We start from the raw sequence: 25,683 nt of genomic DNA on the forward strand, positions 1-25,683 counted from the left end.
AATAAACGGGGAAAAAAAAAAAGACATTGAACTTGCCATTTACAATATTAATATTTCTCAATTTGATTTATCCAAATCCTAAAAACTCGCGCTCCTGCCGCTGTCTGGAGAGGGGAAAAAAAACTAGAAATAATTTGGGTCAACTTGTTTGTATGGTATTTTTAGACAATAATGCTCGATTCTACAGAAAGTAAATGTGTACAAGATCTTACAAGCCCAAGCAAAATAGACAGGCCGATTAACATCTCGAAGAATTTTTATCATGTTGGATCCAGTTTAACAGTAAACAGGTCCGAACTAATTGAATATTTACACCAGAAATTTCCCGCGGGCTCAAACGGAAAGAGATCTCAGGGCCCAAAACAGAAACACAACATAACAAATCCCAAAAGATGAATTTGTAAACATATCTTCATTTTTCTAGCACAGCCACCCTCCTTTTCGATAGTGCGTCACCGTGGTGGATGTTCATGTTTTTCTTCGAGTGCTTCGATTTTGTCTTGGATGATGATGGTTTTCTTCCCCCAAACACCCGAAGGCTGCTGAAGCTTTAGCAGCTCACTCCGGTCTGCACGGGATATGCTAAAGCAGGTTTCCAGCGCTGAATTTCAATACATTCAAAAGACCTGATCATCTCAGTAACGAAAACAGCATGCATAGGGTAACCTCCGCCTTGAAAATTAGGCAGTTCCAAACGTCTTCCAGGATTCTAAACACAAAATAGATGCACTAGACACACAATAAGTTAAAATTCATTTCTCAATGCAACAAAGTAGGATGCAGGGATACAAGGATTCGAACCTTGATCTTCTCAGCTACATCTCAAGCTGAGTTGCTCTACCATTTTGAGCTACATCCCTCTAACCTAACCTAACCTAACAACAAATGCACACACAACAGACTATACCAAATGATTGGACACAACTACTAAAGAAACGATCCGGACAATTTCTCATTTTACTCGAAATAGTTTTTTTTTTTTCTTGCATGTTATCCCTAAGAGAGATCTCTAAATGCAGGACCAAAACACCGAAGAGCCGTAACAACTAGAGACATAATTACAAATCATGCTGCTAAACATATTCGAGCACTATCAGTGAACATCTCCTCTCTTGCAAGTTATCCCTAAGAGAGATCTCTAAATGCAGGACCAAAACACCGAAGAGCCGTAACAACTAGAGACATAATTACAAATCATGCTGCTAAACATATTCGAGCACTATCAGTGAACATCTCCTCTATCCAAACACCACCAAAATTTAGCAGCAGCAACAAAAGGACAGATAACTAACAACTAATGCAGACCTCAAGATAAACGTCATATGAATCCACTTGCATAAACTGAAAGGACATATGAATCCCAACAAAAGGACATTTATCTTGACAGACTAACAACAAATGCGTTCTAATCCACTTGCATAATTTGTGGACAGATAACTAACAACTAATGCAGACCTCTCTTGCATGACCTCTCTTATATCAGATGATCTAATGCTGAATAACAGTAAAGAAGGTTATAAACAATCCCAACAAAATCCACTTCAAGATAAATGTCATATGAATCCACTTGCATAAACTGAAACTATTGTGCCGAATATTAGTACGCGTTACAAATATAAGAAGTGTAGTTTTTGACTAAAATATATCATGTAATTGTATATAAAATCATGTGATCCTAGCAACAACAGTTAAAAACAAAATCAGATAGCGGCTTTAACTTACGATTCGATATAAGCATTCCTTCATCCAGTTAACATGCTTTGCCCTTTGTTTTAGCATTATATTCCAATTGCAGATACAGATCACCTCACTATGAATTATTGATGCCCTTCATTTAGCTGCTTTCAAAATTAGCCCACAATTAAGAATATTCATCATTTTCAATTAGTTAAAAATATTAATCAAGCAACACTACCATATTCATCCCTTTCTCCACGATGACATTGCACATATAAAATCACAGACAGTTGCATTAAACATTAAAAAAAATAACTGAATTTAAATTAATAATACAAGATTGCAAAACTTCAATACAAAAGGGAAAAAGGACTTTCATACCACTTTTATTTCCATCATCAAAACTTGAAATCAAGTTAGACCTCACCTAAGTTACAACTGCATAAGTAATACCACCACCACTAATGACAAGGTACACAAAGGGAAACAAAAGACATGATCGATGAGAAACTGGGAGATAATAAAGTCTGAACAGGACATAACCCGACTCCACGGTCAGTTCCATCAACTTCAACATGACACTCATTCAAGAAAAAAAGATATAAGGTCCACGCATATATCCCAAACAATGCTGCCAGATAGTTAGCATGTTAAACACCCCACTCTAAGTTTCTAACGAGGGCCTTGTGCAGGAATGCATCGTTATAGCTGCCAGGATACTATGAACTCTTACAGATGGCAAATTAAACGATAACATGATAGGCCAGAAAGCATGAACCTCTTAATCAAAAGCAACTCCCAGAAGAAATCTCTGGCCAAGGAAAGTGGAAGATATTGAATCAGCCCAACCCGGAGCTAATGAGACTTGACATTATTCTGCACAGGACCACAGCAAGACACAAACATGGTTGTCGAAACAAAACCAGAATTCACAACAGTTGATGAAAGAAAACCAGAATCCATGACTTCGATCCATGTAAAGTGCCATCTTGAAGATAAAAGCCATGAAGTAACAAACTCCATCTTAGAAGCAGTTCATACTCCTCTAAGATCCAATGAAGCAAAGCTCCACCCAAAGACTGCAGACATATAGAACCAGATCTTATGGCGCTCTACAGGAAAGCTAAATAGAAGAAAAGAACCATCATCCAACTTAAAATCAGCCGCAGACTGCTCTCCTCTGTAACTATGTTCAAAGACAACTGCATAATGCATTACTGAAATAAATAATGCCAAATGAAGAATTTTAAGTCACCAAACAAAATCCGGCGTCTGTCAAACAATAGGGAGTACCACCTTCCAAACAAGCTGAAACATTTGAACATAAACCCAGCTGAGATGCGTAAAACCAGTGCCAAAAGACTATGAAGCCAAGAAGTGTAAACCCAATGAAGACAATCTTTTTATGAACATAGTGACGGATGACAGATGAAAAGCAAACCGAATGTGAGGACAATGTCCATAAAGTAGACCCACGAAAGACTCCAAGCTAAAAACGTCTGCAAATGCATTAGTGGAAGACAATGATATCCAAACCAATAAGAAATCAAGTAAAAAGCCCAGAACTCAAACCCCTTCTAAAAGCATTTCGCACCCCTTCTGAGCACAGACAAGCTGGGATGTCTCTGCATACAAAAAGTATGCACAAATAATACAGCAAATATATAAACAAAGAAAGTAAAAATGAAAATCATAGAGGTCTCATAAGAACAAAGAAATTACAAACAAACCAAAAAAGTATCTGACTTCGTCCTAAAAGCAGGCAGGCTGTTTTTCATTCAACTGAGTAAGGCAACGAAAAGTTTGAGACACATCTGCAATAAAACAGTGACTGTATAATGGTTCAGCATCTCAAAACCCACAAAAAACTTAAAACAAATTCATAAGGCAAGCTATGGAAACCCCCCTTTCATAAGCAGCCCATTCTCCCTCACTGAACTTGCACACGACATACAACCTAATGTGTGGACATGTCTGCGTACGAAAAACATTGCTCAAATAACTATAAAATATCTCTATCACACCAACTAAGGAAAAAAAACGGTAAGCCAAAAAGACCCCCTCTCAAAAGTTGGCTGCTCCTATAATGAGTTGCACTCCATCCGACACAAAAAAAGGCATCTGCATAATTAATTGCTCAAACAATATCGCAAAACTCAAGAAATAGGAGATCAAGACACAGGCTAAGAAATATCAAACCCCCTCTTTAAAGCAGGCAGCCCATTGTCATCCAACATTCTGAGACTTCATAAACAGACTATATTGGAATGGGTCCTGCATAAAACAATGTTCCAATAATAGTTCCAGATCTCATCAAACCCAAACGAGTAAGAAATTACATCAAAAACCGAACTCAAACCCCCATTCAGACTGCCCTCCTTCCAATGCTCACCAATATGTCTGCATACAGAAACAATGCTCACTCATGGTGCAAGATTGCATGCAAAGTCTAATAACGGACAATTAAAACAAAAACATAAGGTAACCCCTGTTAAAATCCACCGCTCTCCTTTAACAAAAACAGAGTCCGGACATGTCTGCATACAAAAACCATTGCTCAAAGGATGGTACAAGCTACGTACTAATTAAAAAAAAATTAAAAATAAAAAGTAAAAAATAATTGTAAGCCCAAAAACCCCCTCTTAAAAGCTGCCTGCTCATGCTGCTCTCCGATAATGAAGTTAGACTACACAAACAGACAAAAGACAAAGGCATCTGCATAAATTATTGCTCAAATGATAGTCCAGGACCGCATTTAGTCTAATGAATACAAGAGTATATAAGCTTAGAAGCATCAAACCCCCTTTTCAAAAGCAGTCGGCCAATCCATCCAACAGACTTCTTAAATAGACTATCTGGAATGGAACTGCATGAAACATTGTTGCAATGATTGTTTCAGCTCACGTCAACCCAAAGGAATAAGAAATAAAATAATAACCCAAGAACTACTCAAACCCCCATATTCAAACTGCTCCTTCCAAGGTTGTTGCCATAAATGGACAAGAGAGAGATGGTCTGCATACAGAAATGTTGCTCAAATCATTGGCGTAGAATCGCATACAGAGTTGACAAATAGAAATTTTAAACAGAATCAAAAGAAACCCCCTTCAAAGCACCCCTTTCTCCTTGCACAAAGTTAAACCCCATACGCAAACGAACTCTAAAACGCATCTGCACAGAAAATTGCGCAAATAATGGTCCATGTCTCACAACCTCCAATATATAAGAAAGGCAAGCATAAACCAAGAAACATCAAACCCCCTTTTGAAGCAGGCAGCAAATTGCTCATCGACTGAAGTGAGATTTCACGACCAGAACTTCAGGTAGCATCTGATACGAAACATCAATCACTGATCAAATGATGGTAGTAGGTAACATTAACCCAAAAATAGGAAATTAAATAATCCAATAATCACTCAAACCCCATCTTAGAAACAGCCCGTTCTACAACAGAGCTAACAAGCATGGACCTCGTATACAGACAGGCGTAGGAATATGTCTGCATATAAAAACAGTGCTCAAATAAAGGCACAAAAATTTACGCTCTAAGAAAATAGAATATAATCAGAAGAAAAAGGAACCCCCTAATAGAAGGACACCCGCTCTCCTTTAAACTGTTCGACTCCTAATTAGCTGCACTTCAACACATCTGCATACAAACAAGAATAGGTAGACACAAATCGTTGAACCAGACAAAGCCAAAGAATAGAAAATTCAAGCAAAAACAAGGAAGCACTTAAAACCCCACTAAAAAACCGCACGTTCTGCTTCAACAAGCCAACTCCATACAGTATATCATCTGCAATGAAAATTCCACAAATAATGGTGCTAGATCTCATAAGCCCTAAGAAAACAAATATTGAAACATAAGCCAAGAAACATCAAACCCCCTTTTATATCAGGCAGCCATTTTCCTTCAACCGAGCGAAACTGCATAGCCAGAAAATATTTGAAAAGATCATTGTTCAAACAATGGTTCAAAATCACAAAAAATTAAATCAATCAAGACCACTCAAACCCCCGCTTTGAAGCAGCATTTTCTCCTTCCAACAAGATTAGAATGTGTCTGCATAAGGAAGCATTGCTCAGATTATGGCAAGATCCATACGCTCTAAAATACAAAAACAGAATCTTAAGCCAAGAGGAACCCCCTATTAAAATTCTGCCCGCTCATGTTTTAAAGAAGTGAAACTCCTAAAACCCCGACATTCTTTACTATGGATGGATAAAGTTAGGACGCTGTGATGCATCTGCATAAGACACCAAAGGAAGGACAGCACAGAAATCGAATGTAATGGACATTTAACAGAAACAAGAAGCCAATCAGGGTGAATAAACAAACCAAGCCACACAAAGCTCCCAAACTGTAGAATCCTAACAAGGCGCACTTTGACCCACATCTGCATACAAACAAGAATGGGTAGACACAAACGTAGGACCAAACATATCACAAGAATAAGTATTCAATTAAAAGCAAGAAAGCACTTAGACCCCCTCCAAACCACCATGTTCTGCTCCAACAAGATGAGACTTCATAAACAAACAAGATACATTATCTGCAAAGAACATTCCACAAATAATGATGCTAGATCTCATAAGCCCTAAGAATACAGAGATCAAAACATAAGCCAAGAAACAAACCCCCTTTAAATCAGGCAGCCATTTTCCTCAACCCAGCGAAACTGTAACCAGAAATTTTTTTTAATAAGATCATTGATATAACAATGGCTCAAATTCATAAAAGTTTAATCACACACAGAACCACTCAAACCCCAGCTTTGAAACACCCAGTTCTCCCTCAACAAGATTAAAATGTGGCACAAGACCTATACGCTCTAAAATACAAAAAAAGAATTAAAAGCCAAGAGAAAACCCCTCTTAAAGGTCCCGCTCGTGTTTTAAAGAAGTGAGGCTCCTAAAACCCGGGCACTTGTACCATGCATAGAGTGAAGTTATCTCTGTTGATGAATCTGCACTAAACATCAAAGGAAGGACAACACAGCAATCGAATATAATGGACATTTAACAGAAAAAAGGAAGCCAAGCAGGGTGAATAAACAAACCGAGACACCATCAGCTCCCTGAAACACTTTTCATTAACCGTACCCCAGCTGTGACTGGCCAAGAAGAATTCGAACACATTTGCATAAGACATTGCTAAACAAAAAACGAAAAACCTTCAAAACTCTTAGAACTAGAGAAAACAAAAACTGTGGGAAAGAAGCCTTAAACCCTAGTGTAAATTGATCCCTGAAGAAGAAACCTGAAAATGCATAATAGACAATATTTATTTAGGAATAAAAATTAAAAAGTAGTTGCAGAAGAATGCTTTACAATTAAAAATTAAAAAGTTGTTGCAGAAGAATACTGGAGACAAGGCTAAATGCGACTCCTGGAGACAAGGCTAAATGTGACTCCAAACCTGCTAAACAAAAGAAACCAAACTACAAAAATAAACACGGGCCAAACATTTTCTGAAGGAAAATAAATAATTAAAACGATCTGAAAACGGGAGATTGCAAAAAGACGCAGAATTGAATGGAAAATTTGATTGTGGTCACGACCATACTTCTTTTTCAACTGAAATAATAAATATTGAGGACATAAAACCCGACACAAACTACAAGTTACGTGTAAAATAATACCGTACAAATTCCCAATTTAGTATCTGCCAATAGAAGGTAATAAAATTTAGAACGATTTTTGTATGAGGGAGGAAAATAAACATTAAGAGTGCAAATTCAAGGGAGGCAACAAAAGATTGTTATCGCAAAAACAGGAGTACAAACCCAACCACAGAGCAATCACACAAGAACGCCATCAAAACATTAGCCAAATACAATACCTAACCGCTCGAGTCTTAGACATCTATGCGACTGAAACCCGCAATCCATGCCTGAAAGTTAACAAAGCTCCATTTATTCGACCACATAGGGGATGGGGATCAAAATTTCTAAACTAAATCATCATATCATAAACTTCAATGAGGTAACTAGAGGATCTTCAAATCGAAACCCCAGCAGAACCAGTTATTGAATCCAAAACGCCCTGGAACCACTACCACCACACCAAATCAAAAAAAACCCAAAAGCAGATCAACAGATATAAGATGAGATATCAAAATCCATCAATATCCACAAAATTTGATTGGGAATTCGCAACCTTCAAAAATTATCAGATCCAAACGTTTTTAAACCTGTTAAAAGAAGAGGCGACTGTCACGAATCCAGCCAAACCCTAGAAACACACCGACAGCACTACGAACGCATAATCAATCAATCAATCAGTCCCAAACAGATGAATCAAAACCGGAAACGCAATCCAAAAATTTGAAATATGTAAGGAAATTCAACCTTCAAGCATCGTTAGATCGAAAATTTTAACCTGGCAAGAAAAATCACCATCGCCAAGAATCCAAACCCTAAAATCACACCGATAACAATCGTAATCCATCGAAACATACAATCGATATCGCAGGAATCAACCGAGCCCTAACAGACGAATCGAAATCTAAAAACGACGGAAAACCTGATCGCTAAAGCCATAGCGCTCAACGGCAATAGCCGAACAAGTGAATTGTGAGGACGACTTCGGGGGGTATTTATAGATATAGGCGGTCAAGACGAACGGCTGAGATTAAACAGTAGTGGGATCAATGGAGGGTGGAGATTTAATATAGAAAGGGACATTGGTTAGCTGTCGCCGCGGTTTCCTAAGTCGGTTGGTTACGACTTGAAACCAACGCTACCATTTATTTATTTATTTTTATTTTCCGTTTGTGGTCAGGATGCGCCGTCCTTGTTGGACCGGGATTTCTTTGGCCAGCGGGATTCAAGAAAATCTCATACCACGTGGCAGTGTTATACTGGTGGATAAGGAAGAGGACACTCTAGAAGGCAATGGAGCCTTGGAGAAGAAGGCTAGTCTTTTCATTTTCCTTTTTTTTTTTCAATTTTTTTGTCAGAAAAGGCATCATAAATTTTTAGGGTGGATAGCTGGTCGTGTTCAAATTTATTTACTTATATTCACGCCGTGTAAAAGTGTTGAAACGAGTATAAATTTCATGTTCGTTAAAATTCATTCGTAATTCTGTTTAAACGGAACTGCATTAACTAATCAATCTTCTTACCAAGAGATTTTTTTGTGTTCATAACACGAATCGATGCACCATGATTTTTCTCTCTTAGTATAAACAAAGAGAACATTTGTTTTTTAAGAGTCTATCCACTTGTATTATAACCTTGAACTTTCATCAAGGTTCCATGTTTTCAATCGGTTGTCATCTCAAATCGAACGGAAAAACTTCAGAGATAAAGTCAAGCGTTTTCCAACGGCAATTACTTCATCATTCACAAGAAATTTACTTTCAATTTCTTTTTCATTAGAGCATCTTCAAATAAGATGTTAAAATGTTCACATAAATTATATCAGAAAAAAAAAATCACATTAATGTTCTCCAACCTAAATGTTAATTCCTATGTTGCGATAACATGAATTGACAGCAGCTTCAAAGTTAATTATTATTATTTTTTATTTCTTTAATCATTATTATAATGAATGTTGGTGTTGTCTAGTGCATTCATGCCTTTTTGGTGCATTTGATGAACGGTCCCGATTTAATAAGCAATTAAATGTCTTTAATTAAATTTGTGTTGGTTTAATCATTTATTTTGTAATCTAACAAAATAATAATTTAATTTAACATATTAGATGAAAAATACAACTTTAAAAGATCTTAAAATACCACATAGACCGTCAAATTTAAATTTTGTGTTTAAAGTTTGACACTTCCTTTAGAAATGCTCTTAACATTCATTCGTAATTCTGTTTAAACAAAACTACATTAACTGATCAATCCCCTTGTCGAGAGAAATTTTCATATGCCCAAAACACGAGCTGATGCACCATGATTTTCTCTCTCTTTAATAATACAAGCGAATAGAAGTATAGAACATTTGTTTTTTAAGTGCCTATCTACTTGTATTGCAACATGTAGTTTGCACCAGCCCGTTTTCCAAATACGCTGAAAATTTTCTCCCCTGAACAACTCTCATCAAGGTGATTCGGTGTTTTTAACCAGTTGTCATCTCAATCGAACGGAAAAACGCAAGAACCAGATGAACTTCAGAGCTAAAGTCGGGCATTTTCCGGCTGCAACTAGTTCATCATTCACAAGACAGAGGGAAAAGCAAAAGACGATCTCTCTATTTTTTATGATGTATACCGCCATTGTTTCATTTCCAAAACGTCAAATATAAATCGCAGCATCAGACGTTTGTACCCCTCGAATTTAAAAAAAAAAGTTCATAAATCTGATCAAAAAACTAGGTTTCTAAATAGTAATGTTCTAAACCTAACCTTATGCAGTAAAATGTGATTCTGTCGGGAAAACTCAGTTGGTAACGAGAACAGAGCGCTCTAATGTTAAGATGTATACGACGAGCACCATCGTCAGCGTCGGCTTTCGCCCGAACTCTCAAAGCTAGATGAAGGTTGACACGGTTCTGTTATTTATCGCCGGGTTATCTTCTAGTCAGCTATGACAAGAAAAGAGAAGCAATAAGTAAACATGAAGGGTATATGTTAGGTAAGACTGGAAAACACACGCTGTTACGAATATCCATACCATTGGAGGCGGCCAAATCAATTTCGGAGTTAGAGGTTGTGGTGTCCCTAGAAACCGTAAGTTCTGAAGCTTTCTCCACACCATTTGACTTGTAAGGAGCAATACTGTGCCTTGTCCTCTTGAGGGAACCCAACAAATCATCCTCGATGCAATCGTACCTGCAAATAATCCATACGTGTTGAGTCTAAGCAAATACGTTGAGAGTGGATAAAGGTTTGCAAATGGGAGATTTCAAGTATTAAAAGAAACTTACAATTTTGCGCAGAGGTTATCAGTAAGCGTAGAAAGATCTAAGATCCCCATTTTCAACTCCATAATTTCATCCGGCGAATACTCATCAAAAGGCTCCTCTATAAACAAAGAAAGCCTCTCCATATTTGCCTCAAGCTGCTGCTGCTGGTCCTCAAATAAGTTTTGCTTTATGGTCCTTTCTTCTGCCGTCATTTCATTTTTGCATATGTATTCGCTAAACATGTAATATGCAAACGGGTAGGAATACGAAATAATCTGCCTTGATCTGAAGAGTCTGTAGAGTGCATTGGTCGCCCAGCTCATATCTCTATATGTTGATTCTCTTTCTTCCAAATGCAATATTTTTTCTTGTATGCTTTGTTTCAGCGTTGCTTCAAGCTTAAGAGAATCGATATGAGCTTGATAACGGTTGAAGTAGTGAGTGTACCGAAATAGATCCCTCTTGGCCTGTTCAAGTTTCGTCTCCTCGTCTTCTTTGAATCGCCCACAACTGTGATCCGCGATGGCGTCCCATGTATGATTCAAACCAGTTGGAGCACCGCAGAGCCAACTGTCAAAACACATACAGAAACAAACTTTAAAGCAATATTATCAAATGCACTCTATTCTAAAGAAATTGCAGTAATGTTTCATCAAAAGAAGAGGGACAGAAATAAGGAAGCTCCATTTTGATTCAATGAATATTTTAAGCCACATTCTGTCTTATAATACTGCTTATCGCAACGTCATAGAAGATGACATATACTTCACCGAATGCTTTAGAACCAATAACTTTATGTCCAAAACACTGAAAGAACTTCATGGGTAGAAATTTTGAACCACCATGAATTGTTAGCATGTGAAAGGCAACAGCAAATCCACACAAAAACAGAGAGCTTTTTTGGTTTCGAGACAAGTTACAGTAAAAAACCCATACATTGTGCAGAGCAGGTTTATGCAAAGCGTAATTAACAAAAAAATCTTTAGGAAAAGCTTAGTCTATAAGGAGCCAGTCTACCAAAAGTCACACGTCAACATAAACTTCACAAGGGCAGCATAGCAAATCCTAAGAAAAGGATCCTACCCAGGTAGAGTTTTGAAACACTGCCCGACCATCTAAATGTATGAAATGCTCCCCAAACCAGCCCCACAAATTCACAAATAAAAGGGCAAAAGACTAAAGAAAATGCTAAAATATATAAACACTCACCAAAATGGTTGTCCGCAGAGACACGAAACTAGATTGCATCCTCCATTCTTCTCAACCAGCTTGCCACACTTTGGGCAAGGCTTTGTATTGACTGCAATATAATTAACCGTCTCTGATTCATCTTGGCACTTCTGACACCATAGTTTCCACATTTGGCATGAACATGGGGAGTGTGCTTCAGCTAAGCAGTTAAAACAGAATTGAAGCCCACATGCACATTCAACCTCGCATAGTTCATCTTCCTCAATGCGTATAGCATTTCCGCAGTGGGGAACACTTGGGCACCATTTCACCATTCTATTATCCTCAATATATGATTCCAGAAGAAAACGTTCAAATTTCTCGGCCAGATTAGGATCCCTTGCACTGACTAGATTTCGGATTACTGCTTCATCACAAATGGCATTGCACTTGTATGCCATGCATTTAATGCGCCTACTCTGCCCGTCATTTATTTTCACAATAAAATGCTCCGTCCAACCTAAAGCACAATGGTAGACAAAACTGATTTCAACTACAATCACAACATTCGCACATTGCATGAGAAAGTATAGAAGATGCAGAGGAGAGTACTTACATCCGTTGCAGAAGCAATGACCGCAATCCATGACTGTCGCTCGATCAGCTGGAATTTCATCCATGCAAATACCGCACATTACCTCAGAGGACAACTGTGATGAAACATGATCATCCTGCTCCACCAACGTCACACCTGCTTCGGCATACAATCTATCTTTCCCCTTCTCTACAAGCACCGCAAGCACATTGTCAACATCCCAACGGTAATGGATGAGTAAAGTTCGGGCATGGTATTCTTTCAATGACAGCACATCCATTGCCCTCTGCACGTCGTCCTTCTGCACAATTTAATCCCAACATTCGATATAAATCTAGTCGAGTATAACATTCATACAAAATCACCAAAAAAAAAAACGAAAAATCTGTACCTGCGCAGCCAAGAGAGATTCTTTTGAAATGACCTATAAAACACCAGTGTCATCAATACATAATCGGTAATCCGATGGCATAAGGAATAGAACTCAATTCAAGGCGATAAGTTTCGAAGTATTTGGAAAAAAAAAAAAGATCATGAGGCAGATAAGCTCACTGCGTCAAATTGCGAAACCGAACCCGAAAAAGACAATAATTTTACTAACAAAGATACAAACACAGCTGCAAAAAAGCCACATTCTCAGCAACCAAACAGGAATCATACCCCTTTTGCGGTTCGCGACAGAATTCAAGAAGAAGGAACGAAATTTTCTCCGAAAATCTCAAAAATTCGCAAAAAATATAAAAATCCGAAGACACGATATTTACAAAATCACGATCGCCAATAACGAAACTGAAAAATTGAATCGCTACCTTACTCGTCGGAACCTCAGGGCGGAGAGAGTCGTAATTCTCACCGTATTCCAACAACTCAAAATTCTGGCGATCATCCTCGTCGTCGTAATATTCCTCGTCGTCGCTACTGACGTAATAATCGTCCACCATTTTTGCACCTCTCTCAAACCCAAAAATCAAAATTAAACTGGAAATTGCAGACGAACAACTGGTTTGAGAGGCGCGATCGACCGCCGGAGGAAGAGAAGAATTTTCCGGGAAAATAAAAAGAAAGAAGTCTTCTGGGGGAAGCAAAACCCCTAGAAAGATTTGATCTTTTTCTTCCTTTCCTTTTCTTCTCTTCCTCCTCCGTCAAGGATGATGAGAAAAAAGGAGAGAGAGAGTGAGTGAGAGAGCGAGAAAGAGAGGGGCAAATTTAAACGATTCTGAATGGGGAATAATAAGAACTGAAAATTGTTCCTTGTTTCAGATAATCTCTCCCGCGGTGGAGATAACTCTATGCTTTAAGGATAAACTCGCGGAGTAATGGCGATGATTAATTTTTTAAATTATTCCCCTTTTCCACTATTTTATTGTTTTCAATCGCGATTTCAAGCTAAATTACACCAATCCGTTTTTTATTTATGAAAATTGAATTTAAGACCTCTCTAACGTATGACTGAACTAGACATGTCCAATTTTACTAAATTGCGGTCACTATTTGTTATGGCTCATCTTATCTCACTACTTGTAAAGGGAAAGAATGATGGGTTAAGGAATCGACTGATTTCAATTCTTATTCTTTATAAGTAAATATGTCCGTATGGTACCGTTTGGTACATGAGATGGGACGGAACGAAATGAGACGAGACGTTTCGTTTCATGTTTGGTGTGCCTAAAACGAGGAGAATGCGTTATTCCACTAGATGAGTTTTCAGTGAATTTTCGAAGAATAATGGGAAGAGAGGTTTCACAGCAACAACAGTAGGAGGTGGTGCTCGCAGTGGAGCAACTGCTCGCTGTGAATCCGTACAACCCCAACATCCTTCCCGATTTCAAAAACTACGTCAACGAGCAGGTATGTATCTCTGTCTCTGTCTCTTCATTGACGGGAACCGATGGTTCGGTTTGATTAATTTTGATTGAACGACTGGGCTTATTTGGTTGTTTTTTAGGTTTCTTCGCAAACCTACAGTCTCGATGCCAATCTCTGCCTTCTTCGCCTCTATCAGGTAATTTGAGAATTGGGTTTTTAAATTTCATTGATTTTTGTTTTAGAATTACTCCAAAAGTGAATTCCTTTTAATTGGTTTATGTTTTGCAATCCTAATTTCCTGCAAAGGTGAATTCTTTTTAATTGGTTTTGTTTTAGGATTCATAATTTACTGAAAAACGGAATTTTTAGTTGGTTTTTGCTTTAGATTATATAATTTACTGCAAATTCTTTAGTTGGTTTTTGTTTTAGATTGTATGATTTATTGCAAAGCCGAATTATTTGTAATTGGTTTTCGATTTTCGATTTTATAATTTGCATGCGCCAAAGAGTTTGTTGAGAGTGATGAATACTTACAATGCCGGTGGAAACCGCGCAGTCTTTGCACCTCCAGTTGTGGCTTCGCAGTCATTCAATCTTTTGGTTACATTTCGTCCAACACATACCAAACGCAGAATGGAACAACCATCATGTTCCGTTCCGTCCCGTCTGCGTACCAAATGATACCTATTAAATTAAGAAAGTCATGAATTAGGAAAAGAAAAGAAGGAAGAGGTAAGGAATCGACTAGCATGCCTAGTTCTTATGAATCTTGACTTTTGAGGGTGTTGTACATGGACGGAGCCACCTTAGGCCTAGACATGGAGGATGCCCCCACTTTTTTTTGTCTTTTGGGTGGAAAAAATGCACATAAAGCATATAGCAATCCCCCATGATTGACCAGTTTCGGTTGTGAGATCAATTGAGGAATAATAATATGGTTATTTTTATAGAGAGAAAAATTTGATGATATTGGTAATTAAGAAAATGCGTCGAGTGATATTGTAGTATATCGTAAAAAAACCTTTATCGGTTAGTATTTAAGTGTTTTGTTTAGTAAATTCTTGAGCTTTTCAATTCATGACTTTGTTGTTTGAGGATGCCTGCATCCATAATGCCCCCAGCCAAGTAATTCATTGTTGAGTTGGACACTGCAGTTATATGTGCATACTACAATTATATACATACGTTTGTTATATTTGAAGAAAATATATTATCTAATATCAAACATACCCCAATATCAAATATTATATGAGCAAAAGTGTTTTGTACCATCATTCAGACAGCCCCTCTCCCGCATCTCATGTATTGATATTATTCTCTTCATCTTGCCACTTTCCATTACTACACTGATATTTTTGTAACATTAAAATCGTGATATATCGTCATTTGAAATCATCTTTATTATTAAATTAGGTATAAGTCATACCATAATAATGTTTTGTTAGTTGTTTTTCAGATTGCTTTTATTACAAAAAATTTCTAGCTCCTTCTCCAATAGCACACTCCTTTATTATTGTTCTTTTCATACTTATTTTCTCCAAATACTTCAAACAAAATCTATGCCTCACTAGTTTCCTCTGCTTCTGAGTTTTGGCAATACCAACTACCCATTACTTCTGAGGTTTAGCAGCGCAATGAATCAATGCATAATTGCATTGCCGATGGTTACCGCAAAAGCTCCGCGTGACCAGTCATGCACTCTTTAACTTCGATGGTTTCGTCTTCGATTTACATATCTGCATCTCTTCCTCCTCCTCCCCACTTCCTTACACGGTCCTCCGCTTCATCAGCCTGCGCATTTCATGACATAATTAACATCGGCTTAAGCAAATTAACCCGATTTAGGGTTACAATCAAGAGTAAGAACTCAGTACTTACTTCTTTCTTCCAATTAGTTATGGAAGTGATTATTATCAAGATTATGGTTTGCAAGACAATGCCACCAATCATTCCTGACCAGATACCCTACAAAACAGCACGAGTTTGACAAACGGAATTAGGGGAGAGATTAGAGTTATGAAATTGTTACTGGTACTCCCAAATAGTCAAGTCGTCTAATTGTATCACCTCGACTCCAAATTTAAATGTGAATCCGAGAAGTATTCCGGCCGGCAATCCGACAACGTAGTAACACCCAATGTTGATGTATGCAACAAGAGATTGCCATCCAGCTCCAACAGCAACACCTTCAAAAACAAATTAAACACAACAAATTGTCAAGAAAAAGAACACTTAACCGATCGATAGATATATGTATACGCGAAAGTCTTGGTTAATTATGTGGTTAATTGTATTTAATTACCAGATAAGACTGGTTGAAGGCTGTTGAGAAGGACTGTGAATCCAAGCAAGATTGCAAGTTGAGTAGTTTCCTCCGCAACGGCTTCACTGTTGGTGAAAAGGTAGGGGAAATAATCTCTCGTCGTGAAAACTACGATCATGCAGACGAGCCCTATAGCGATGGAAGTCGTCGAAACCACTATCACTGCGAATTTGGCCATCCGGAAATTACCAGCTCCAAGTTCATTTGATACTCTAACACTGTTTGTTTTGCAACATCACGTAGTCAGAAAATTTGGGACATCATGATTCAGAGAAAACCGAATTCATGACCTGTTGATCATTAGTTGTACTACAAAGTCAACAAGTTACAAAAAGACTGGCGAGACGATGAGAACGTAAGTAAATACGTTTACCTGATTGCAGCATTAAACCCGATTGCAATCATTGCATCCCATCCATTTATGTTCATGCTGCATAAAACGAGAAGAAATGTGAGGTCCAAATTTGAATTCATAGGTCTGTATAATTTAAGTACCTTACCAAATAGAGATGGCATCGACTGGGATCAAAGGGTTCGTCAAACGGCCGGTTATAACCACTAGCACCATCAAGTACCAGAATTCCAAGCTGCAGTCATACAAAAAACTTAGTACGATAAAATTTTCTGTTCGTCGGACATGCATAAAGAACATGTATTCACATAATATCGACTCGTTATCAATGACATATTAACAGTCTGTTACTCATTAACGAACGTAAGCTCGCTCCATAGCCGGACTACTTACCACAACATGACAGCAGAAGCTAAAGAGAGCTTAACGAATCCCCACAGGTCTGAAAATGCAAGCCAAGAGAATCCGCTCCAAGCACCATCTGACTTGGTGATGAAGATGTAGAGCAACTGGGCAATAATGATGAGCCACCACGAAGCGTTGAGTGTGATCGCTGCGCCAGTCAGACCCCAGCCGAGCTTAATCATCAACAACCAACTGAAAACTGCATGTTCTACAAGTACTGCAGCTGAGATCCAGGCTATCACGCTAACTTTCCTCTGTGCTTGTAAGAATTTTTGAATTGGAAAGTTGAGGGCATAGGCGAACAACTGTGGAAGCATCCACACTGCAAACTTTCCTATACCACCAAAAAAAAAAAACACACACACACACATATATGATTAGTGGGAAGTCAATTTTCAAACTAGAGAATAGAGAGATGTGATTTCAACGAGACGAGATATGTACTAAATTAGAGTAACTTACGGAAAAGGAGCCCACATTTGAACATATAAAGAGAAACTGGATCCTTTCTTGAGCTCAGGATAGGGGTTTTTATGAGCAACCCATCCGGACCGTTCAAATTTGATCTAATAGCTGTAATTATTATAACTTTTAAAGGAATCCTTATTTGGAACTATTGAATCAAAATTCAATGATCCGGATAGGTTACTCAGAAAGATCCTCATCTTGAGCTTAGAAGAGGATCTGGTTCCATAAAAAGATGGACACATTGTTCTAATGAACTAGTCTAATCAAACTTTGCTAAACATGTGCCTTCTTTTGATGTGATCCATGACAATTTTTAATTAAGTAGTGTTAGATAGATCAAAAATTTAAATCAAATTTGTAAATTAAATAATATATTATTAATAAGAAATAAGTGCGTTAATTAATACTTAAATAATAATCGAATCATCAATAATCAAATTATTTAATTTAAAATTTCAATCATGCTATCATTATCTTTTTTAATTAAGAAGTGTTATTAATACTCTAAAAATCTCATTCTACACATAAAATTTTTGAAATACTAATAACAATTTTCTTTTAATTTCTCGATATTTAAATTTCAGTTCGAAAGAAGCACTAATACGTAACCAAAAAAGCAAAAATCACCAACCGGCGGCCTCAGAAATCTCGGTGGTCTCTCCAACTAGCTCGAGAATGGGTGGGGACCACACATAGACGGGGACCAAAACGCAAGCTGTCACCAGCAGAATGATCCACGATCTCTGCATGTACACCCCTAACATCCGGATCTGACCCGCACCGTACGCTTGCCCACACAGCGTTTCCAATGCACTTCCCATACCCAACTGCAACGCCCATAACACAAATCAGATTCATGACTTTTCAATAGTCACGCACTTTTTTTCTGAACGACTAGTCAAACACTATGGAAATGAATATTTTCCGGATCATTTTCTTCTAATTTATCAAGTTCGAGAATTCAGACTATTAAAATTTAATTCAATAACTACAAACAAAAGTTCATTTTAAAATTATAATAATTTAAGTCATTCGATTAAATTTCAATTACATTGATCCCCAAATTTGATGATCCGGAGAGGATCCCTTTCCAAACACTTTAACTAAGCTAGATTACAAATACTAAAGTCATAAATCACTCTAAGTATATAAGACAAAAAAGTTATTATTTGTATTATTTTTAATTAACAAATTTAATGCTAAAAATAACCATGAGTATAATAAAGAGAAAATAAACATGCATGATAAGGGGAATCACATTCTAATGCTCCCCGGCGCTCGGCTTTGGAAGATCAGGAGGAGAGGAACATCTATTGTACCCAGATTTATCTTTGTTTTGCAAAAAGACTATTTTTTTTTTACTCGAAATAACATTTTTGTTACGTCATGGCTCAAAAATGCCAGCATTAATCTCATTGCGTACAAATATAAATGAGTGATTGGTCGAATAAATTATTTGTCTCATCTCGACAGATCATGTAGCACGCGTAACCTGTTTTTGATGACTAAGATCGAGTGGATTATATTGGATTGGATCGGATCGGTTGAGTGATCATAAAAGAAAGAGAATGACTTGATAGATATTTGGACCATTACCATGACACCGAAAGCGAGTCCCGCGATGACAGAATTCTCGATGGAGACGGCGGCTAGCTCGAGGTCACCAACAAACCCGGCAAAGGTCTGAGTGAGGGCACCCAAGGAGTACTGACAGAGGGCGGTGAAGATTGCAGGGCCGGCAATTTTCCACAGCCTCTTGGACTCGATGCCGAACTGCTTAACAAATTCGATCTTCTCCTCTCCGCCGTCCTCATGGCCGCTGTGGTTGGAAACCAGGAGAGGCGTATTGTGGTTGTCATTGCCAGCCTCCATGTGTCTCAGCTCAAAAGCAGCTGTTTGAAAAGTTATAATTAGGAATAGAGAGAGAGAGAGAGAGAGAGAGAGAGAGAGAGAGAGAGTTACAGAGTGAGAGAGAGAATGTTGTATCTTGCGTGTTTATAGTTGGGAAAATGGGGAGAGTTAGGGGGCTTTGGGTGGTTGAAATACCCGGTGCCTGCTGTGTTGTGTGTTTTTGCGTCACCAGTCCATCGTTTGAATGGTGGTTGCATATTTTGCAGTAAACGAGTGGACGTCGAGACGAGCAGGTCCACTCCCCGCAGCCGCACTGATCGAGAGAGAGAGATGAGTGATTCAGTTGTTCACGTCATTTAATGTAGAGAGAGAGAGAGATGACTCAGCTGTTCCAATTCATCCAAAGTTACGGAGATAAACTCGGAGAAGGATTCTCCCTTTCCTAATTTCTCTTATTTTTATTTTATTTTTTTATTTAAACGCTTACAATTTAATCATGTTAATAATACATAAGAGGAAGGGAGAAAAATAAATGAGAATAAAAGAGAAAATAATCATACTCCGATAAAATAAAGTTAGTTGAAAATGTGGATTTGACCAATGTGGATCATAAAAGAACAATAAAAAAAAACAAAAATGGGAAGAATAATTAGACGGTTCAGATTTTTTTTTTTCTTGATGCGGTGATATTCTTGCCTTATTTTCATAGGATTTCCAAGTATGGTATTTTTAGCAGAGCCCAATTTGTAATAAAATAATTAGCAAATACAAAGGATAAGAAGTAAGGAGAGGGCTAAAAAAAATTTAAAAGTAGCCGTAATTTCATTGGTTAGAATAAAGGTAATTCTTTTTATGTACTTTATTAGATTGTAGGAGAGCAATCATGAGCCCTCGTCCTAACAACTATTAATTTAACCGACACTATCTCTACTACTAAAAACACAAATGAATAGCTTTATATTCAGACTTTCAAATTTTTTTTTTAAGAAAATGCCAAAACTCAAATTTCAACGATTTAAACTGATTATTTTTTATATTGCATTTTAAAAATTATCCTTACAAAATATTAGCAAAATTAAAAAATATTTACGACATCTAATTGAGTTCTAAGAATTTGATGAACATTATGTTCATCATATCAATTAAATAAGTAAATGATTTCTGATTAAAGTGATTTTTTGTAAATGTAATCTATGAATTGAGACTTACAAAATAAACGGTTCAGATGTTGAAGTTCAATGCGGCATGGGTCCACAACTAACCCCAATTTTTTGAAAACAAAATAAAGATCCCTTTCTTTAAAGGGTACATTAAAACAAGAATAACCAAACTGATGAGTTACCAAAACATAAAGGACGATTTATAATAAAAACCTTAAGATAAGTTCCTCGAATCAAACGAACGGTAACCAAGTACGTTTTTAGCACGAAGTTGACCAAAATTCCGGATAGGTAGGTTGATTTTCACCAAACACAACAAACAACTATGGCAGCCACATAAAATACGACTTGACTTGATTTATTTTTTATGATAAATAAACCCGGTTTTTAATTTTATATAATTATTGTACTTTATGAAGCATATGATTGACGACGTGTTATACAATTTCTTCAACGATTCACCATATCGCCTTTGATTTGAAAGCACATGTGGAAAAAGTCGATTAAGATCGTTTTGTATTAGAAAATTAATACCGTTTTATATATAGTAGTAACAAAGGTTGATAAGTTTTTCCGCACTTGTCACACTCCAGAGAAATCCGGACCGTTGGAGAGAGATATTTGGACGTTGAGAGAGAGACTGTGTTTAAGGTGGGCTAGTGAGATGGGTTACTAAGGTGGGCTAGTGAGATGGGTTACTGAGGACCGCAAACACATTTTGCTCAGACAAACAAACATACATCATAAACTTCTCCACCAAACCTACATTCATTCCTGCTTACCTGTCGAAACTGATTGATGAATCATGGGTCGACGTAGAGAATCTCTGCCTGCACCGAGGCACGCCTAAACAGAAGCAAAGTTTTAACTATCTCCCAAGCACAGTCGACTGATGCAGGCTTCATAGTCATCCTCTCGAGCGCAGGTGAACTCAAAAGTAGAAATCTGATGAATTCTAGTTCCCGTTTGGTACCTGAGATGCCGTTTAGTTTCACGAGTCGCAGTTGAGTGATAGGGCAGTTCCAGTTTTCACCTAACTGAAGGTCAACTGTTCCACTAACAGTCAAGTCTTCTGGGCGGACCTGCATAAAGGACAAGGTCTATGGTATCACATTCCTCAACTTAGGACGAATCCTACATTTCATTCCTGCATGCATGAATGGAATAAACCTCACCAGAATTTCTAGTTCTTGTAGAGCAGGAGAGCTTTTCAAAATGCATACAGCAGTCAAGACCTCGTCCAAATCGTTGAGGCTTATCCGTAGAGAAAGATAGTTCAGAACTAGACATGGTTTAGGCAGCCTTCCTGGCACAGGACCAATAGCCAAATACTGGAAGGGAAAAGATGGATAAAATAAAACTCAACGAATATGCTCAAATTCCTTAGGTAATGATCACTAAAAGAAAAGTAAGACTAACTAGGCAACCCATTAGTTACCTTTAAAAAGTAACTCTGAATTTCAAGTCTTTGGATGCCAGGAAGGTGAGCAAAAAACTTGAGCAGATTGCTAGAACTGCTAGGAACCCGTCTATAGGAGTTGCCAACATGCTCATACAGGCCAATGGAAACTACAGCCAGATTTGAGGTACTCTTGAAATTAACATCCTCAAATTTACCTCCCATGTCAAAGAATTGGAGATTTGGCGCATCAATGTTGAGATGGGAGAAACCGTCAAAGTTCATCACAGTCAACTTCTCAAGCAGAGGACATTGAAGAACCATATTTTCAAAGACATCTTGGGCCAGGGTAACATGCTGAAGGTCAAGGCTCTTCAAACTCTTGAAGCCTTTGAAAGTCGATGGAGGTTTAAGCAAACAATTAAACAACTCTAAATGAGTCATATCCTGGCAAGAAAATAAGCATGATGGCATTTTGTAGCGCTGCCCCTTCCAAATTTCAAGTATGAACTCTTTGATAGAGCTTCTTGACAGATGAAGAATCCACCGATCGATATCAGTAGTGGCCACAAAGTCCCTGTTTGACAGCTTGAACTTGTGTACGGGACCAATGTGAAGTAAAAGCACATGATCAACAATGTTGACGAAGGTTGATTGGTTTTGAGGCGAGACACAGTGGTTATCAAACACAAGCTGTGGAAGCATAGCAGATCTGTACCTCCATTTGGTCGACAAAACACTTGTTCGCACTGCCTCCCTAATTGGCAAACATGACAAAATTTGATCTATAACATGACACGGTAGGTTGCTAATTCTATCCAAATCCATCTCCATCATTTTGGAAAGGGACTTGGGTGTTTGTCTTTGCTTCTGCAAAATTCAAGTAATTAAAAACAATCAGATTCATAGAATGACCAGTAGTTTCTAGATCATTGCAAGTTTGCAACTTTGTGTGTTTGAGTTTGTTAGAGAGATAACCGGTTGTCAGATTTCAGTTGGTGACAATAAAACCGAAGAAGCAATGCTTCGTTCTGTTTTCAGCACTAGATTTAGGTTAGGGGCAAAACTTCTACTTTCCATAACAAACCCAACAAAAAATAGAGCTACTAGATTTAGGTTAGGGGCAAGCGGCAGATTAAAAGAAAAGAAAAACAAAACAATTCAGCTTCTTTCCCACAACTTCATAAAAATGCAGCACTGTACGGGTTAGGCCAGTCGGCTAGAGCAGTGTGCCTAATCACCCTCCCCGTAAATTAGAGTAATTTAGAATATCGTATGTCAATAAAACTTCCATAGAAATGCAACTAAATCTCCAAAAAAGTGAACTAAAAAAAAAATCCCTAATTACCTTCAGGCTACCATAAGAACAATCCAGAGTCACAGGAAAAGCATAATTAACACACAAAATTAATAAAATTGAATGGAATTATTAAAATTACACAGAATTAAATCAAAAGGCTCACCATTTCACTTCAAATTTGGTCCTGAAATATGGAGAAATTGAGCGGGGTCAGCTTCCTTTTCCGAGATAACTGCGAGGAAAGCACATCAACCAAACAAAGATTAAGAATTTCAGAAATTATAATCATGTAAGGAATAGCAAGCATTTCATGGAGAAGAATAATTAATCAAATCCGAATAATTAATCAAATAAGCGAGATGCTGATAAAAAGAGAAGAAATGATCACATACAAATTCGAAGAAAAAAGTAGCACGGAATTACTGATTAAACGGAGGATCTTCGTCGCAACAGAGACGCAGTGGGAGTGAATGAAATGGGGATGAAGTGAAGTAATTTGCTGTAAGAATGTACAGGGGATAACCGAGGCCATCTGCAACCGACCTGAACAAAGTTGATGGATGAGAGAGACTTGTGCTAAGAGGCTATTAGACGTCTTTAGCCCGATTTGTTAAAAAAATCAACTCTAATGAAAGACTGGACCACAAACAAGTGGAACCCACTAGGCTAAACGACAGCCTTTTAGCTATCGGGTTGGTTATTTCCAGTCCCCCATCAGCCTGTTTGTTGGGCCCAACCTGCCACCTCCAGCTTGTGTATCAACCGCTGTCACATCCTGACTCGGGCCTTCATCATATTTCGAACTCGATTGTATTTAAGGAACGTGTTCAGAGCATACAACTAATTAGAACACTAAAATAAATAATATAAAATTAAATGAAACAAAAGATGGATCCTACACCATGAGGACTCGAAGATGCCAATGCGGAAGTGCCTTGACGCTGGGATTGTATGCTTCGATTCTAAGTCCTGAAGGGGGCGCAAAACAAACATGAGTAGATCAAGTTGATATATATATAATAAAACAATTATCAACGTACTAACCCCCAAGTTTTATGAAAACACATATATATTATGATAAACATAGGTTTTCCGAAACCTAGCATGTTGTGCAATATCTCAAATCATAACTTGTATATATAATAATCACTAGTGAATGTCCGATAACCCTCAGGCCCCATGCCGGCTCACCAATTAAGACCCAAAAAACCTTCTTTTTTTTTAAATAAAACTGGGGTGGGGTGTATCAACAGAAACAGCTTGCTGACGTCAGTTAGCGGTTGGTTTTTTTTTTTTTGCATACAAAATTAAAAAAAGAAATAATTAATTTTTTTTTTCCTATAAATACCTATGACATTTCTACACCATTTCCCACATTTTTTTCATCATTACATACTATCTTACCTCATTTTATTCTATTTTTCACATTCTATTCATCTCAAACACTCTTTTCATACACACCCCTCTCTTAATGTCTAAATTGTTAGCATGCAAGTAATATTAAAATATTTAATAAAATATGTAACAATACTAACGTGAACCTTAAACAATATGTAACAATACCAACATGTGACAATACCAATAAGTTAAAGAATAAACTTAACAATTATGAATTATTGAGGGGCTATGTTTAGTCAATTTATGTTGGAGATGATATATAAATATAGCTTGGCATGCTCATTTAAAAATATTTTTTTGTAAGGCTATAATTCTGGACGGGGCTATACTTAGCCATTTCGGTTGGAGATGGCCTAAAACGGTACTGGAGAAGATAGCGGACCTTCACTCAATAGGGCGCCACATGGTTAGGGTTTGTCTAATAAGAAATTGCTACGTTGCCATAATGGTATTTTGGATTAGCATGATTCATCATTAACATCATGGATATTTCTTAACTTAACCTTCTTATATATAAAAGCTGGGTAATGCTAAAGAGACCAAAATTTTAAATCAAATTTTGTCAACCAAATGATGTGGATGTTGATAATTGAATTATCACTTAAATATTGATTAATGTGCTTATTTTCTATTGGTGACACATTATTTAATTTACAAATTTGTTTCAAAAATTAAATCTTTCTAACATTATCCATAAAAGCTACATAATACAATAGTGTTCGTAGGGAAAGTTTTGGAGAACTAATAAAAAGCCCCTCATAAAAAAAAAATTATCAAAGAACACGGACAAATTCTCTTATAAGGACAAAAACAAAAAGAATGTCACACTTTACAAGAGTTTTGAATTAAATAAAATACTAATTAAGTTGTTTAAGAGTTTTTGAATATCAAAAGTTTACGACAGGCTTTTTATTAATTTTC

The 25,683-nt window shown here is 37.3% G+C and overlaps 3 protein-coding genes and 1 long non-coding RNA gene across 9 annotated transcripts; all 4 read right to left on the reverse strand.

Annotated features, from left to right (window-relative positions):
* Positions 1-232: 232 nt before the first annotated feature.
* LOC125479211 lies at positions 233-9,173 on the reverse strand. Its single transcript, XR_007259886.1, has 2 exons — positions 1,723-9,173; positions 233-601 (listed from the first exon to the last, which is right to left on the reverse strand). It is a non-coding gene; the product is annotated as an uncharacterized LOC125479211 (long non-coding RNA).
* Positions 9,174-9,860: 687 nt separating this feature from the next.
* Positions 9,861-13,541, reverse strand: LOC103955451 (probable E3 ubiquitin-protein ligase ARI2). 2 transcript variants are annotated; one of them, XM_048588487.1, is made up of 7 exons: positions 13,154-13,541; positions 12,692-12,724; positions 12,322-12,601; positions 11,745-12,225; positions 10,557-11,105; positions 10,304-10,461; positions 9,861-10,214 (listed from the first exon to the last, which is right to left on the reverse strand). In XM_048588487.1, exons 1-7 carry the CDS (start codon positions 13,184-13,186, stop codon positions 10,207-10,209), a joined length of 1,542 nt encoding a protein of 513 aa, XP_048444444.1. In that variant the 5' UTR covers positions 13,187-13,541; the 3' UTR covers positions 9,861-10,206. The 2 variants fall into 2 exon arrangements, with proteins under 2 accessions (XP_048444444.1, XP_009365626.2); XM_009367351.3 differs by having other exon boundaries at positions 13,110-13,538.
* Positions 13,542-15,483: 1,942 nt separating this feature from the next.
* LOC103955449 (protein DETOXIFICATION 33) lies at positions 15,484-21,587 on the reverse strand. 4 transcript variants are annotated; one of them, XM_048588488.1, is made up of 10 exons: positions 21,448-21,587; positions 19,251-19,546; positions 18,286-18,481; positions 17,175-17,520; positions 16,930-17,016; positions 16,803-16,859; positions 16,409-16,647; positions 16,174-16,292; positions 15,985-16,071; positions 15,484-15,897 (listed from the first exon to the last, which is right to left on the reverse strand). In XM_048588488.1, the coding sequence occupies exons 1-10, from the start codon at positions 21,470-21,472 to the stop codon at positions 15,835-15,837; spliced, it is 1,515 nt and encodes a 504-aa protein (XP_048444445.1). In that variant the 5' UTR covers positions 21,473-21,587; the 3' UTR covers positions 15,484-15,834. The 4 variants fall into 4 exon arrangements, with proteins under 4 accessions (XP_048444445.1, XP_048444447.1, XP_048444446.1 ...); XM_048588490.1 differs by lacking the exon at positions 21,448-21,587 and adding an exon at positions 19,701-19,818; XM_048588489.1 differs by lacking the exon at positions 21,448-21,587 and adding an exon at positions 19,617-19,770.
* Positions 21,156-23,948, reverse strand: LOC103955450 (F-box/FBD/LRR-repeat protein At1g13570). 2 transcript variants are annotated; one of them, XM_048588492.1, is made up of 5 exons: positions 23,788-23,948; positions 23,528-23,596; positions 22,104-22,934; positions 21,841-21,996; positions 21,156-21,747 (listed from the first exon to the last, which is right to left on the reverse strand). In XM_048588492.1, the coding sequence occupies exons 2-5, from the start codon at positions 23,528-23,530 to the stop codon at positions 21,469-21,471; spliced, it is 1,269 nt and encodes a 422-aa protein (XP_048444449.1). In that variant the 5' UTR covers positions 23,531-23,596; positions 23,788-23,948; the 3' UTR covers positions 21,156-21,468. The 2 variants fall into 2 exon arrangements, with proteins under 2 accessions (XP_048444449.1, XP_018505003.2); XM_018649487.2 differs by having other exon boundaries at positions 23,757-23,948.
* Between the last annotated feature and the right edge of the window lie 1,735 nt (positions 23,949-25,683).

Source organism: the organism of the source record quoted next, unplaced genomic scaffold (assembly GCF_019419815.1).
Source record: "Pyrus x bretschneideri cultivar Hongxiangsu unplaced genomic scaffold, Pyrus_bretschneideri_v1 Contig28, whole genome shotgun sequence".
Lineage (NCBI taxonomy): Eukaryota > Viridiplantae > Streptophyta > Magnoliopsida > Rosales > Rosaceae > Pyrus > Pyrus x bretschneideri.